This window comes from Pseudophryne corroboree, chromosome 11, assembly GCF_028390025.1.
Source record: "Pseudophryne corroboree isolate aPseCor3 chromosome 11, aPseCor3.hap2, whole genome shotgun sequence".
In the NCBI taxonomy this organism is placed as follows: domain Eukaryota; kingdom Metazoa; phylum Chordata; class Amphibia; order Anura; family Myobatrachidae; genus Pseudophryne; species Pseudophryne corroboree.
In genome coordinates, this window is record NC_086454.1 from 317068739 (window position 1) to 317085742 (window position 17004).

At 45.8% G+C, this 17004-nt stretch overlaps 1 protein-coding gene across 4 annotated transcripts in view; it reads right to left on the minus strand.

The window, feature by feature from the left end:
• BANP (BTG3 associated nuclear protein) overlaps positions 1–17004 on the minus strand; it is a 753599-nt gene that overhangs the window by 278896 nt on the left and 457699 nt on the right. For all 4 annotated transcript variants that reach the window (XM_063945657.1, XM_063945659.1, XM_063945658.1 and 1 more), the window contains one exon: positions 7403–7570. In XM_063945657.1, the coding sequence (XP_063801727.1) occupies positions 7403–7570 (168 nt within the window). The remainder of the gene's footprint in view (positions 1–7402; positions 7571–17004) is intronic.

The window sequence follows — 17004 nt, forward strand, 5'->3', positions numbered from 1 at the left end:
TCCCCCTAGTGCCTAACCTTAACACTCTCCTCCAATAGCCTGACCCTAACCCTCCCCCTAGTGCCCAACCCTAACACTCTCCTCCCATAGCCTGACCCTAACCCTCCCCCTAGTGCCCAACACTAACCTGCCCTCCCATAGCCTAACTCTACCTCTAGTGCCTAACCCGTCCCTGCCGTAGCCTAACCCTAACTCCTGCCCCCCTAGTGCCTAATCCTAACCCTTCCATCCTGTACCCTAACCACCCCACCCACCCTCCTACGCCCAGAGCAGGAATTCCCAACCTTGGTCCTCATGGCACACTAATCGTACAGGTTTTAGTGATATCCAGGTTTCAGCACAGATGGTAGATCAAAAAAACTTAGGTACTAATTAAAGGTCACCTGTTCTAGAGCATGGATATCACTTAAACCCGGGCTGTTAACATGCCTTGAGGACAGAGGTTGGGTATGCCTGCCCTAGAGCCTAACCCTAACCTCCCCTCCCAATGCCTAACTCTAACTCTCCCTCTATTGCAGGCCTGGCCAACCTGTGGCTCTCCAGCTGTTGCGAAACTACAAGTCCCAACATGCCCTGCCACAGTTTTGCTATTATGGAATGCTAAAACTGTGGCAGGGCATGCTGGGTTGTGCAGTTTCATAACAGCTGGAGAGCCGCAGGTCAGCCAGGCCTGCTCTAGTGCCTAATCCTTCACTCCTGCAGCTTAACCCTCTGCTGCCAGTCCATGAAGAATGTTGATAATTCATGTCGGCACTGTGTTAACATTTTGAACATGTTGACATGGTCAATGTCGACACCATGACTGCTGACAATATGACTACATTCTGGGGTAGGGAATATAGGGGCAGATGTATTAAGCCTGGAGAAGGCATAAGGAAGTGATAAACCAGTGACATGTGCAAGGTGATAACGCACCAGCCAATCAGCTCCTAACTGTTAATTTACATATTGGAGCTGATTGGCTGGTGCATTATCACCTTGCACATATCACTGGTTTATCACTTCCTTATGCCTTCTTCAGGTTAATACATCTGCCCCATAGATAGTAAGCTTCAACAGGACAGGGACTGATGGGAATGGGCAAATATTAAAGCACGGAGGCATATGTATGTGCTATATTAATAACCGTTACGTAAATAAATGTGCCTATGTGTTATTCTGGCATTTCTGTCCTGCTGTGCTAATTACTTCTATGTGTGGCACAGACCTGACTTATTGCCACAGAACCCTGAACCTCTAACACTAGGACTACCGCAACTTGCATAGGTGCTACCTATAAACACTGCTGCACCCCTCGCTCTCCCACCCCCACAGAAAGTGTAAGACACTCCTCGCTGATGATCAAACTATGACAAACATCTAACCATATGTACATAGTGTCCCAGGAGCAGCTTCTGCTAGTGCCCCGCTCGCTGCATTCATCTCAGTGCAGAAGCATTTTAGCCAACAGCACCGAGAGCAACAGAGTGATGAGATTAATCTTCAGAGTGACAGATGTGTACTAAGGCAGAGTGACTCCGAGACATATTTAGTTTGCAGATGTTGTATACTCAGTAGGAAGCAGCTGTTTATCCAATCACAGGAAGCCAGATCTCTGTCTCAGTATTTCAGGTACTTGGCACAGGAGAGCCCCTAATACCTGGATGTCAGTGCAATTCTCAGTGCGAACACATAGCTGAGATGCTTATAGTGATCTGGAAAGGGGGAGGGGGTTGTGTACAGTCTGCGGCTCTAGACGCGGTGGGTGCTTGGCAGGCACTGGGTCCTACAAATGGCCCCGGGGGAGCTGTTAAAAAGATTTCCAGCTCTCATGAAACTACTTTCTGAGCCAAATCATCTCACAAAAATAGACATCATATATTATGTCACAGCAGGATCACACTTGATGGTTCACAAACCAAGGCTCTTGTTTGTTTTAGAGATTTTTAAGGACCAACATCACAGTATTCAACCCTTGTGTCAAGTGGGAATCCTCCTCCGCCTGTGTAGCGGACATAGTGCAGAGATTAAGGATGTCAGTGAAGACGTTCTTCATCTTTCCTGTCCTTAAATCACTTTACAATGCTTTCTTTTTCTTTTTTTGTTTACAACTTTTATCAGCTGTCACCTCCTAGGTAATGCCAAAGACTGTGTACACTGATAAGGGAGGGAATGAATTCGGCATGCACACTTACTAGGGGGTTATGATAGAGGAAGTTGGTCACCAAACTCTATGGGGGGGGGGGTGACAAAGCTCCTTTACTGCTGGAATAAACCCGAAATATTAGACAGCAACAACATGATAGGGTCCCCAAAACATATTGTCATAACTCCAGGATGGCGTTACCTTAAGGACTGAAGTGTAGGCGACTATCTTCAAAAACAAATTAATTTTTTTTTAATTTGAGCACTCAATACTTGAAGAAAGCAGCAAACCATGATTTTATCGTATACTTCATGACAATGTAATGTCACCCTGGCTCTGACGGGCACCCGACAGCACTTAGACATGTTCCTTGTAGAATGCAGATGGATGTTACATACTATCAGCTACTCCCCCAAAACATTGGTTCAGTCAGCCCAGGAGAAGGTGTAGATATTGGTGTTATCTGCTGTGAGCCCTCCATTTTCCATTGCAAAAGCAGCCACCATAGGATCCTATAGGGGCTGCTGAATTGTTAAGTGTGCCAAGCTCCAAAAAGCTAGTCTTTTCAGAACTAGGCACCAATAGCTAATGCCACTCTTAGATGGCATTAGCCCATGGCTGCTTTTTGCAAACACGACCGTAAACTGCAGCTTGCACATGTGCTATCCTATGACCGCTCATGCACACTACCAATTCCGGGTCTGAACCACATAAGCGATCTCTTTGCTTTATCCACTTCACATGGAGAGGACCCAATAGGAGCTCTTGCGCTGCAAGAGTGCCTTAATACATTTCGCCAAACAATGTCTTATTTCTGCGATGAGAAATGATACTTATCACGGATTTAATCAGTACATTGGTAAATGTGTCCTTTAGTAATACAAAAGAACCAGTGTTTGTTTGCTGTTGCCACTTCTAATCATCATAATGTATTAAACAAGCATTGTCTAGGATCAATAGACACAGGTGTTTATGGGTCCCCTTGAACAAACTAGTTTAGCAGATTTACTATGGACCCTAGACTCTTCCCCCCCCCACCACTTTTTTGTTATTACCTTCCGTGAAAGCCTCGCTACAGGTGTGGGATAGTTTGGTTTCCCGAATCTTGACATTCTCTCTTCCTACACCTGTAATTTTCTTTAGGACGGTGGCTAAATTGATCAATAATCTTACTTTGTCTCGCTGGTATGATAGGAGTATACAAACTCTAGGAGACCTAATGGAGGGTGGTATTTGTCTTTCATTTTCTCACTAACAAGCCTGATATCCCCTCCCATCTACAGAATTAATTCACTGCCTTCAGGTCCATCATTGGTTCCTCAGTGTGATTCGTGCCTGTGGACCAATTAAAACTCCGCCCACTGACTTTTTAAGTAATTTTACGAGGGGCAGGACGAGGCGTAGTATCTCTTTCTGGTCTGAATTTCCCCTGGGGTTGTGCCCCTCTGTTTAATAATCCGCTCAGATGAGATGGGAGCTGGACTTGGGTCACCCACTTTCCGATCCCCAATGGCAAATGGTCTATTCCATGTCCTTTGGCATCTCACTGTCTGAACCATACAAGAATGCAAGTCAAATTATTGAGCAGATTATACCTCACTCCTGATAGGTTGCATACTTTTTGGCCTTCATGTTCTAAATGTTGTTGGCGTAATTGTGGTGAGGTGGATCATATTTTTCATGTTTTTTTGTTGTGCCCTTTATTACATACTTATTGGTCTGAAGGGTTTCCTTGATTCATAAAGTGTTAAAGTGTATCTATCTTTGTTCCCTTCTCCATCTCTACATCTGGTAAGTAAGTAGTATAACCCTAACCCTCCCTTCCCACAGCCTGACCCTAAACCTCCGCAGCCTAACCCTAACTCTTAGTGCCTAACCCCACTTTGTTAGTGCCTAAACTTAACCTTCTCTTCCCACAGCCTAACCCTACACCCAAGGGCGTTTTAAGAGAGATGGGGACCCGCGTGCAGCTCCGTCGTGGGCCCCCTCCTCTCCGGCAGCAGTAGACTCTGGCATAATGCCAGAGTCCACTGCGCATGCGCAAATCACTCGGAAATTGCTGCGGCCGCCATTTTCTGGGTGATCTTTGCCCCCCCCAGCAGGGCCTCCGTCGCGGGACTCCGGAGGGGTAAGAATATTCTATGGGTGCAGTGTGTGTGTCCCTGGACCCAGGGGCCCATGTGCACCACACACACTGTACCCATTATAGAAACGCCTATGACTACACCCCCCTTCCCGCCAGCAGCCGACTCTAACCCACCCGGCATACTTATAACCGGGATGCCAGTAGTCGGGATTCCAGCGTCGGCATTCTGATCCATGTCGGGATCCCAGAATCGGCCTTCTGACCTTTGTTGGAACACCTGGATGCTGACCGGATCCCATTGCAGCACGAGCTGCTTTGGCTCAATGCTGGGAACAGCCTCTTCCTCCACCTATTCTTAAGGTATTTTATAATGTTCATTTAGCCTAAATGAGTCAGGTATTAGTTGAATACTTTCTTTACTAGTGATATAAAATAGTAACATAGGGGCAGATGTATTAACCTGGAGAAGGCATAAGGAAGTGATAAACCAGTGATATGTGCAAGGTGATAAAGACACCAGCCAATCAGCTCCAATATGTAAATTAACAGTTAGGATCTGATTGGCTGGTGCCTTTATCACCTTGCACATATCACTGGTATATCCCTTCCTTATGTCGTCTCAAGGTTACTACATCTGCCCCATAGTAACATGTTAACTATGTTACTATTTTATATCACTGTTCAGTTATATTAGTCATTACTGTGTTTTCATACATTCTGTGTCATATTGTGTGCAAAGTGGAACCTGTTTTCTGCATCCCCATTATGTCCTCTCCCCCTCCATTTTTTTTTCTTTTTGCTGCCCTTCGCACCTTGTAAAATTTTTAATAAGATTATTGATGATTAAAAAAAAAAGAAACAGACATTTATTGCAACCTATAAACAATGAAAACACAAATACAATGACACATCTCAATACGTAGCTCTGAGTTACATAAAGTGGAAGCAGCTACGTTAATACACAGTAACATAACCAGAATAAGCTAAGTTGAGCCGTGATAGCCATGTAACAGGCCGCGTGGCACAATGCGAGAACTGAGCGGAGAGTGGGGGGTCATTTCGACCCATTCGCACGCTGTGGTTCATCGTTGCGCTGCAAACGGGTCGGAAATGCGCACGCGCGTCGTTGCTCAGCGAGCAACGACCAGAAGAAAGTGATCGCTAGCGCGATCGCAAGATGATTGAAAGCGGGGAGGCGTTTCGGGGCGGATACTCATCTTTTTCCGGGCGTGGAGATCCGAACGCAGGCTTGTCCAGGTGTTTGGAAAGTGGTTGTCTGGCGTCAATTCCAGGACCGTCGTCGCTGGATCCATCGCACAGGGTAAGTAACTGCAGGGCTGGTCTTGTTCTGCACAAAACTCTTTTTAGCATAGCAGGGCTGCACAAGCGTTCGCAGCCGTGCTATGCTAAAATACACTCCCCCATAGGCGGCGTCAAGTTGATCGCACGAGCAGCAAAAAGTTTCTACGTGCGATCAACTCAGAATGACCCCCAGTGTGGTGACAGTCTCTTCCAGCGAGAGAGGGTACCACAGCATACAGAACCTTTTGTACAGTGCTGGGTACACTGTTGCCGTTACACATACAGTATTACAGGCTGCTTTACAGACAATTCACCTGAATGTGTTCTGTTTTGTATAAAAGCTACCAGCAAACACTGTATCAGTGGAATGAGAGGTGGGGTCACTGGGACCCCATTTAGGTGGCTGTTTGGCCCCCAAGAACCTGATGTCAGCCCCCTCGGATGGACCCCATGATTGAACAGAATAAAGTGTCTCAGTTCGTGAGACCAGACTGTAGTGTGAGGCTGATATAGACACAAATAGTTTTCAAAGAGGCACAAAAAACAAGCAAGAAAAACATTTAACGTATTATTTACTGTGCAGCACTGCTTGTCGGCTACTTGCCCATATGCAAGAACTATAAGGTTATATTCCCAATAATACTCGTGAAGGCAGAACCCACCACTGCGCCAAAGCCCGTAGAACACGAGGATAAAGATTGTAATGAAATATTTATAAAGTGCCAGACTAAATCTGTATGGTTGTACAAATGTGCAGATTACCGTCTGTGAAATACAAAAAACTAACTTGCAATTACAAGCTGGCACAAATAGTAAAGCAGAAAGTCTAAAGGGATGAGCAATAAGTGCGAGCCACAAGGACCGAGTCCAGTTAGTGAGCGAGCCACATTCTTGCAGGAAAGGTTGGTACTCCCTCTGCTAGAGGGGGAAAAGCACATTCACTCTTTTACCGTAACGCTGATGGCTACAGCGCTCCGATTATATGCACGGGAAGGAGATTATAATATTTAATGTCTTTTGTTTTCATTTCATTTCAGGCTCTTGGAATTATGTCACATTTGGAGAATTGAATTTTTCCATTGCAATCAGATTTTGGCTTCCAGTGCAGAAGATACAGTGGTTACTTACAATGAGCAGCCAAAAGACCAGTACAGGGAATAAATTTTGATCCCCTTTTATCTGGGAGAGTCTCCAAAATGCTGCTTTTAATATAAGATGTACAGCGCTTCCACAACACTGCTTATAAAACACAGGCAGGATCCAGGAATGCCCTGTGCAAACATTGGGGGAGCCAGAATTTGCAACCGCGCAAGTGAAGCTGCGCTACCAACCTATGTAGAATCCCAGCGCCAGCCGTGCCGACCGTTCAGCTCAATCTGGCGTGCAGATCACCTAGCAGTGACATCTGTATCAAGGTAATCACTTACATTGCCCCAAATATCACAAGCCCTTATATACAGCCTCTTTCCCTACTAACAGATTGTAAAGTTGTATTTTCTCTTCAGAGATCGCAGAGCCCCATTATACAGTACATCCCTTTTTGTTCATATTCATGCACGGATACATTAACATCTATGTATAAGTCCTGAACACTCCGAGTTAATATTTGCCCCGTATCAAAGTATGAGGTTCCACAGTGCATGCACATTAGAGGCATCTTCTGCAGACCTGCTGCCACCTCATGCAAAGACAAAATGCAGATTGGCAGAACATACTATAATGATGACTACATAAGCAAACCTGAGGCATGAGGTGCAGCCGACTACAATAAGCAAGCAGGGGCAGGAGGCACAGCAATCTAGCATCCATCTGGAAACTTGAAAATCTTCTACAGACAAGACTGTCATCCATGGACTGGCCGCGAGGCACAGGGCCTGGCGGGGACTTACCTGTGGTACTGTAGGAGGAGTTTGAGGGTGTTCTTCGTGAGAAGCTCTTCACTGCCAGACTCTGCCCTCGCTGTTTTCTGCGCCAGGCGGTGCGGCACTTTGAGTCAATGCTCTGCTTGATTCTATACCAGTCCGATTCTGTGATCCGGAATTTGTGGAAGAGGTGACCTGGGGAAAGAGAAGATAAAAGCTCTTTGATAATTAAGAAGACACATTTCTATATTAGATCCCATATACGTACATTTTTCTAAGAGAACGACGGCATCAATGTAAAACCATAAAAATATCCAAATAATGCCGAAAGCGATTGCAATTGATGCTACGGACAGGAACATTAATGCATGACGTTATATTTTCTGTTGTTACTGTACTACATTAATTTATTGAGGTATCATGGTATAATTATTACACATATTTACACTTGCACTAAACACAGAAACCCCCAAATGTACCACGGCGGTATTATTCTGTATTCAGTGTCAACCGGTTATTTCACTACAGAATTGTGTAAATCTGGAGTATTACCTCTCCACAACCCATTACTGACAAATGGGGCTACCCCTCTCGCCCTACATCTTCAGGAGAGTGTCCTAATTAATCTGATTAAAGTCAAAAGGGCATTTTAGCTGCTGAGTCTGACCCATGGCTGGTGCAAGGTTTCTCAGTATCATAGGCAAAACTTCAGCCTATCCCCGTCCCCCAAACCACAGGGCAATAAAAACTTTACAGCCCCAGGTGACAGTGTGGAGGTAGCATCTTAGAAGCTCAACAGCAGCCATCTACTCAGATTTAGCCTTAGTTTTGTTATAAATAGTCTCAGGGCTGCGGGACCCGCTTGGCCGCTATGTGTGACCCAGACCTTATGGTAGAACTGGCCCAGGCCTGACCCTATGGGGTCAATCCAATTAGGTATGAGTTGGGTCCTGCAAGCCGCTTTCACAGCGAACTTGCACTGCCATTTGCAATCCAATTCCAAACTCGAATTGCGGTTTTAGAGAAAATTCACTTTTTTGGTGGGAATATCTTTATTTTAGTATAAAAATATTGAGACTTGCTTCAGAACCCCTTAGTCACCCCCTCAAATTACTAATTAGGCATTTGGAAGTTTTCAATTATCGTTATTGGGCCAATAATTACATGTAATTATTAGGGTAAAAAAAATGGCCTCAGATGACCACACCAAAAATGTCATTATAATATTTATTTCAAGGAAAAAAGAAATTAAAAAAATTATATATATATATATATAAATATATATATATATATATATTTTTTTTTTTTTTTCCCCTCATTTTAAAGTGGCCTCAAACTACCCCAAAATCACCTTTTTTTTCCCTTTCTTCTTGCATTTTTATTTTGTTTTCATTATTTTGCAATGAATCAATTTTTATATATAATTTTTATATAATTTTTTCACGCTCTAAATTTTATTTTTTATATCTGTCTGGCTTGTCTATTGCTGTATTACTTAAATCTTATGTATTATGTGCATTGTTTTGATTTGTAAAGCACCTTGAATCCTAGAACACTAGATAAAATTATTATTATTATTATTATTATTATTGTTATATTGACAGTCAGGATGCTGCTGTCTGTATTCTAACCATCTGCATCCTGTCGGGATCCTGTACCCAACCCAAGATAGTATATAATTAGTTTTCAGAGAAAGGAGAACCTAAGGACAGTATATAATTAGGTATTCAGAGAAATGGGACCCTAAGGACAGTATATATTTAGGTATTCAGAGAAAGGGGAACCAAAGGACAGTATATAATTAGTTTTCAGAGAAAGTGGTACATAAGGACAGTATATACCGGTAATTAGTTTTCAGAGAAAAGGGAACCAAAGGACAGTACATAATTAGGTATTCAGAGGAAGGGGAACCTAATCACAGTATATAATTAGTTTTCAGAGAAAGTGGTACATAAGGACAGTATATAATTAGTTTTCAGAGAAAGGGGAACCAAAGGACAGTACATAATTAGGTATTCAGAGGAAGGGGAACCTAATCACAGTATATAATTAGGCATTCAGAGAAAGGGGAACTTAAGGGCAGTATATAATTAGTTTTCAGAGAAAGTGATACATAAGGGCAGTATATAATTAGTTTTCAGAGAAAGAGGAACCAAAGGACAGTACATAGTTAGGTATTCAGAGGAAGGGGAACCTAATCACAGTATATAAATAAGATTTTACTCACCGGTAAATCTGTTTCTCGTAGTCCGTAGTGGATGCTGGGGACTCCGTAAGGACCATGGGGATTAGCGGCTCCGCAGGAGACTGGGCACAACTAAAGAAAGCTTTAGGACTACCTGGTGTGCACTGGCTCCTCCCACTAAGACCCTCCTCCAGACCTCAGTTAGGATACTGTGCCCGGAAGAGCTGACACAATAAGGAAGGATTTTGAATCCCGGGTAAGACTCATACCAGCCACACCAATCACACCGTATAACTCGTGATACTATACCCAGTTAACAGTATGATAACAACTGAGCCTCTCAACAGATGGCTCAACAATAACCCTTTAGTTAGGCAATAACTATATACAAGTATTGCAGACAATCCGCACTTGGGATGGGCGCCCAGCATCCACTACGGACTACGAGAAATAGATTTACCGGTGAGTAAAATCTTATTTTCTCTAACGTCCTAAGTGGATGCTGGGGACTCCGTAAGGACCATGGGGATTATACCAAAGCTCCCAAACGGGCGGGAGAGTGCGGGTGACTCTGCAGCACCGAATGAGCAAACTCAAGGTCCTCCTCAGCCAGGGTATCAAACTTGTAGACTCTTGCAAGAGTGTTTTAACCCGACCAAGTAACAGCTCGGCAAATTTGTAAAGCCGAGACCCCTCGGGCAGCCGCCCAAGAAGAGCCCACTTTCCTCGTGGAATGGGCTTTCACAGATTTAGGGTGCGGCAGTCCAGTCGCAGAATGTGCAAGGTGAATCGTGCTACAGATCCAGCGAGCCATAGTCTGCTTAGAAGCAGGAGCACCCAGCTTGTTGGGTGCATACAGGATAAATAGCGAGGCAGTTTTCCTGACTCCAGCCGTCCTGGAAACATATACTTTTCAGGGCCCTGACTACGTCCAGAAACTTGGAATCCTCCAAGTCCCAAGTAGCCGCAGGCACCACAATAGGTTGGTTCACATGAAAAACTGCTACCACCTTAGGAAGGAATTGGGAACGAGTCCTCAATTCCGCCTTATCCATATAAAATACAGATAAGGGCTTTTGACAAAGCCGCCAATTCTGATACACGCCTGGCCGACGGCAAGGCCCACAGCATGACCACTTTCCACGTGAGGTATTGTAGCTCCACGGATTTAAGTGGCTCAACTCAATGCGACTTCAGGAAATCCAACACTACGTTGAGATCCCACGGTGCCACTGGAGGCACAAAACGGGGGCTGACTATGCAGCACTCCCTTAACAAAAGTCTGAACTTCAGGCAGTGAAGCCAGCTCTATTTTGGAAGAAAATCGACAGAGCCGAAATCTGGGCCTTAATGGAACCCAATTTTAGGCTCATAGTCACCTCTGACTTGTAGGAAGTGCAGAAAGCGACCTAGCTGAAATTCCTCCTTTGGGGCCTTACTGGCCTCACAGCACGCAACCTATTTCCGCCATATGCGGTGATAATGGTTTGCGTTCACTTCTTTCCTAGCTATAAATAGCGTAGGGATAACTTCCTCCGGAATGCCCTTTTCCTTCAGGATCCGGCGTTCAACCGCCATGCCGTCAAACGCAGCCGCGGTACGTCTTGGAACATACAGGCCCCCTGCTGCAGCAGGTCCTGTCTGAGCGGCAGAGGCCATGGGTCCTCTGAGATCATTTCTTGGAGTTCTGGGTACCAAGCTCTTCGTGGCCACCCGGAACTTCTTACTCCTCTCCTTCTTATTATTCTCATTACCCTGGGTATGAGGGGCAGAGAAGGGAACACATACACCGACTGGTACACCCACTGTGTTACCAGAGCGTCCACAGCTATCGCCTGAGGGTCCCTTGACCTGGCGCAATATCTTTGTAGCTTTTTGTTGAGGCGGGACGCCATCCTGTCCACCTGTGGCCTTTCCCCACGGTGTATAATCATTTGGAAGACTTCTGGATGAAGTCCCCACTCTCTCGGGTGGAGGTCGTGTCTGCTGAGAAAGTCTGCTTCTCAGTTGTCCACTCCGGGAATGAACACTGCTGACAGTGCTAACACATGATTTTCCGCCCATCGGAGAATCCTTGTGGCTTCCGCCATCGCCATCCTGCTTCTTGTGCCGCCCTGTCGGTCCACATGAGCGACCGCCGTGATGTTGTCTGACTGGATCAGCACCGGCCGGTGTTGAAGCAGGGGTCTAGCCTGACTTAGGGCATTGTAAATGGCCCATAGTTTCAGAACATTTATGTGTAGGGAAGTCTCCTGACTTTTCCATAGGCCTTGGAAGTTTCTTCCCTGTGTAACTGCCCCCCAGCCTTGAAGGCTGGCATCCGTGGTCACCAGGACCTAGTCCTGTATGCCGAATCTGCGGCCCCCCAGAAGATGAGCACTCTGCAGTCCCCACCACAGCGACACCCTGGCCCTTGGAGACAGGGTTATCCGCCGATGCATCTGAGGATGCGACCCGGACCACTTGTCCAACAGATCCCACTGGAAGATCCTTGCATGGGACTTGGCGAATGGAAATTCTTCGTAAGAAGCTACCATCTTTCCCAAGGCTCGCGTGCATAGATGCACCGATACCTGTATTTGTATTAGGAGGTCTCCGTCTAGAGACGCCAACTCCTTGGACTTCTCCTCCGGGAGAAACCCTTTTTATCCTGTTCTGTGTCCAGAACCATACCCAGGAACAGTAGACGCGTCGTAGGAACCAGCTGCGACTTTAGAATATTCAGAATCCAGCCATGCTGTTGTAGCACTTCTCGAGATAGTGCTACTCCGACGAACAACTGCTCCCTGGACCTCGCCTTTATAAGGAGATCGTCCGAGTACGGGATAAGTACTTCGGCCATTACCTTGGTAAATACCCTCGGTGCCGGGGACAGACCCACGGCAACGTCTGGAATTGGTAATGACAATCCTGTACCACAATTTTGAGGTACACCTGGTGACGAGGGTAAATAGGGACATGCAGGTAAGTATCCTTGATGTCCAGTGATACCCTGAAATTTTCCAGGCTTGCAATAATCGCCCTGAGCGATTCCATTTTGAACTTGAACCTTCGTATATAAGTGTTCAAGGATTTCAATTTTAGAATGGGTCTCACGAACCGTCTGGTTTCGGTACCACAACATTTTGGAATAGTAACCCCGGCCTTGTTGAAGGAGGGGTACCTTGATTTCACCTGCTGGAAGTCCAGCTTGTGAATTGCCGCCAGTACTACCTTTCTCCGAGGGCAGCAGGCAAGGCTGATGTGAGGCAACGGCGAGGGGGAGTCGTCTCGAACTCCAGCCTGTATCCCTGTGATACTACTTGCAGAACCTAGGGATCCACCTGTGGGCAAGCCCACTGATCCCTGCAGTTCCCGAGACGCGCCCCCACCGCACCTGTCTCCACCTGTGGAGCCCCAGCGTCATGCGGTGGACTCAGGGGAAGCGAGGGAAGATATTTGATCCTGGAACTGGCTGACTGGTGCAGCTTTTTCCTTCTTCCCTTGTCTCTGTGCAGAAAGAAAGCGCCTTTGACCCGCTTGCTTTTCTGAAGCCGAAAGGACTGTACCTGAAAATACGGTGCTTTCTTTAGGCTTTTGTGAGGAAACCTGAGGTAAAAATTTTTCTTCCCAGCTGTTGCTGTGGATACGAGGTCCCAGAGACCATTCCCAAACAATTCCTCACCCTTATAAGGCAGAATCTCCATGTGCCTTTTAAATGCAGTATCACCTGTCCACTGCCGGGTTTCTACTACCCTCCTGGCAAAATGGACATTGCATTAATTCTGGATGCCAGCCGGCAAATATCCCTCTGTGCATCCTTTATATATAAGACAACGTCTTAAATATGCTCAATGTTAGCAAAATATTATCCCTGTCTTAGCGTATTAATATTATCTGACAGGGTGTCAGACCACGCTGCAGCAGCACTATTTATGCTGAGGCAATTGCAGGTTTCAGTATATAACCTGAGTGTGTAAATACAGACTTCAGGATCGCCTCATGCTTTTTATCAGCAGGTTCCTTCAAGGTGGCCGTATCCTAAGACGGCAGTGCCACCTTTTGACAAACGTGTGAGCGCCTTATCCACCCTAAGGGATATCTCCCAACGTGACCTATCCTCTGGCGGGAAAGGGTACACCATCAGTAACTTTTTAGAAATTACCAGTTTCTTATCGGGGGAAACCACGCTTCTTTACACACTTCATTCATTCATCTGATGGGGGAACAAAACACTGGCTGTTTTTTCTCCCCAAAAATAAAACCCCTTTTATGTGGTACTTGGGTTCATGTCATAAAATGCGTAAAAGATTTTTTTCATTGCCGAGATCATGTAACGGATGTTCCTAGTGGATTGTGTATATGTCTCAACCTCGTCGACACTGGAGTCAGACTCCGTGTCGACATCTGTGTCTGCCATCTGAGGTAACGGGCGTTGTTTGAGCCCCTGATGGCCTTTGAGACGCCTGGGCAGACGCGGGCTGAGAAGCCGGCTGTCCCACAGCTGTTACGTCATCCTATGTAAGGAGTTGACACTGTCGGTTAATACCTTCCACCTATCCATCCACTCTGGTGTCGGCCCCACAGGGGGCGACATCCCATTTATCGGCCTCTGCTCCGCCTCCACGTAACCTTCCTCATCCAACATGTCGACACAGCCGTACCGACACACCGCACACACACAGGGAATGCTCTGACTGAGGACAGGACCCCACAAAGTCCTTTGGGGAGACCGAGAGAGAGTATGCCAGCACACACCAGAGCGCTATATAATGCAGGGATTAACACTATAACTGAGTGATTTTTCCCCAAATAGCTGCTTGTATACATATATTGCGCCTAAATTTAGTGCCCCCCCTCTCTTTTTAACCCTTTGAGCCTGAAAACTACAGGGGAGAGTCTGGGGAGCTGTCTTCCAGCTGCACTGTGAAGAGAAAATGGCGCCAGTGTGCTGAGGGAGAAGCCCCGCCCCCTTTTCGGCGGACTTTCTCCCGCTTTTTCTGTGATACTGGCAGGGGTAATTTTACATCTATATAGCCTCTGGGACTATATATGATGTATATTTTGCCAGCCAAGGTGTTATTTATTGCCCTCAGGGCGCCCCCCCCCCCCCCAGCGCCCTGCACCCATCATTGACCGAAGTGTGAGGTGTACATGAGGAGCAATGGCGCACAGCTGCAGTGCTGTGCGCTACCTTGGTGAAGACCGAAGTCTTCTGCCGCCGATTTTCCGGACCTTCTTCGTGCTTCTGGATCTGTAAGGGGGACGGCGGCGCGGCTCCGGGAACGAACACCAAGGTCGGGTCCTGCGGTCGATCCCTCTGGAGCTAATGGTGTCCAGTAGCCTAAGAAGCCCAAACTACCACCTGTTAGGTAGGTTCGCTTCTACTCCTCTTAGTCCCTCGCTGCAGTGAGTCTGTTGCCAGCAGATCTCACTGAAAATAAAAAACCTACATATACTTTCTTTCTAGGTGCTCAGGAGAGCCCCTAGTGTGCATCCAGCTCGGCCGGGCACAAGAATCTAACTGAGGTCTGGAGGAGGGTCTTAGTGGGAGGAGCCAGTGCACACCAGGTAGTCATAAAGCTTTCTTTAGTTGTGCCCAGTCTCCTGCGGAGCCGCTAATCCCCATGGTCCTTACGGAGTCCCCAGCATCCACTTAGGACGTTAGAGAAATTAGGTATTCAGTGAAAGGGGAACCTAAGGGCAGTATATAATTAGTTTTCAGAGAAAGTCGTACCTAAAAACAGTAATTTTGAAATGACACCCTTTATTTAACAATTGTCCATTACCCTTACATTATTATTATTTTTATTTATATGGTGCCACAAAGGATCCGCAGCATCTAACAAAGTACATAAACAAATGAGCTAAACAAGAAAACAATGACTTGCAGTACAAGACAATGTAGGGCAAATACATGGTATATTACCACTGCTGCATCAGGGGACAGAACACCGAGGGTTAGGTGCCATTGTAGAGAATATGGAGTAGAAGCTAGTCTAAGAAAGGTAAAAGCACATGAGGGGAGAGGGCCCTGCTCGCGAGAGCTTACATTCTGAATGGGAGGAGCAGACAGACAAGGGTAACACAGATGGGGTAATCAGTGAGCCATGTAGCAGATGAGAGAGTAGAGATGGTGGGGGTGCCTGAGCTAGGAAGGGAAACTGCAGGAGGTGGGCAGGAAGGGAGTTCCGTGTGATGTGGATGTGGTGAGATGACAGAGAGAAGGGAGGGGGCAGGGCTGGTGGGGTAGTAGGACCATGGTGGGGCAGAGGTGAATGAAAGTGGGGTTATATGGACTCAAACTACTGTTATGTGATATATTGATCTACTCAAAGATAAGAATAAAAATCTGCTAGAGAAGTTCTCAAGTAAACTGTATAGAGCTACATCCAAAAATATACTGGCAGGTTAACTGGCTCCCAACAAAAAAATAACCCTGGCATGAATGTGTGTGCATGTGATAGGGAATATAGATTGTAAGCTCTACTAGGGCAGGGACTGATGTGAATGGCCAAGTACTCCCTGTAAAGCGCTGCGGAATATGTGTGCGCTATATAAATAACTAGTAATAAATAAATAATAAATACTATAGATGTGTGGCAATACACAAGTTCTGCTATTTATTCTGTTTAATGTGTATAACTTACATTTGTACAATATACAGTACACATTCCAGATTCAATTTCAGATTCTTATGCGACAAGTTGGAAAATCCGAGGACTTTTATTTATTATTTATTTATTAACAGTTTCTTATATAGCGCAGCAAATTCTGTTGCGCTTTACAATTGGACACAGTGATAAAACAAAACTGGGTAACAAACAGTCATAGAGGTAGGAGGGCCCTGCTCGCAAGCTTACAATCTATAGGACTTTTGTTATAAGACCGAAGTGAGGACAGGGAGTCTCCATTATCTGGAAGCAGTTATATACTCCACTGTCACCTGTTATGCGTACGGACTCTCTGTAATTTGTGACTGGTTACAACCGCTGACTTTTACCATTAATCGGATATTAGGAAACTTGGATTATCCGAGTAACATCTGCATTAAATGGCAACATTTGAAAGAAAATTGCTGCGTTCAGCCAGTTGCTTGCTATAGTAAGGGACTTGGCCGCGCTGCACTGCTCAGCACGCTTGTACCATAGGATTTCAGTACCATAAGGGCGTGTAGCCGTGAAACCTTGAACTCGCAGAGCAGAAATAAACTATCTGCCTGACAGCTCACTCTTTGGCAGCCTATAAACATATGCTTACATCTTAAGTTTGCATTTTTGCAAGCTTGAGAGATTTCATATGTTAGATGGGTTATTTTGGTAGGAGCTGAGGTCCTGGGGTGCCACATTAAATATAGAAAGCTGCCAACTCTCTTAGAACAAATGCCAACAGAAGGAACAAGTCAATTGCATTTTAGTTCAACAGAATGGTATGAAGTGCGTTCAGGCCACTGAACTTTGCAGGG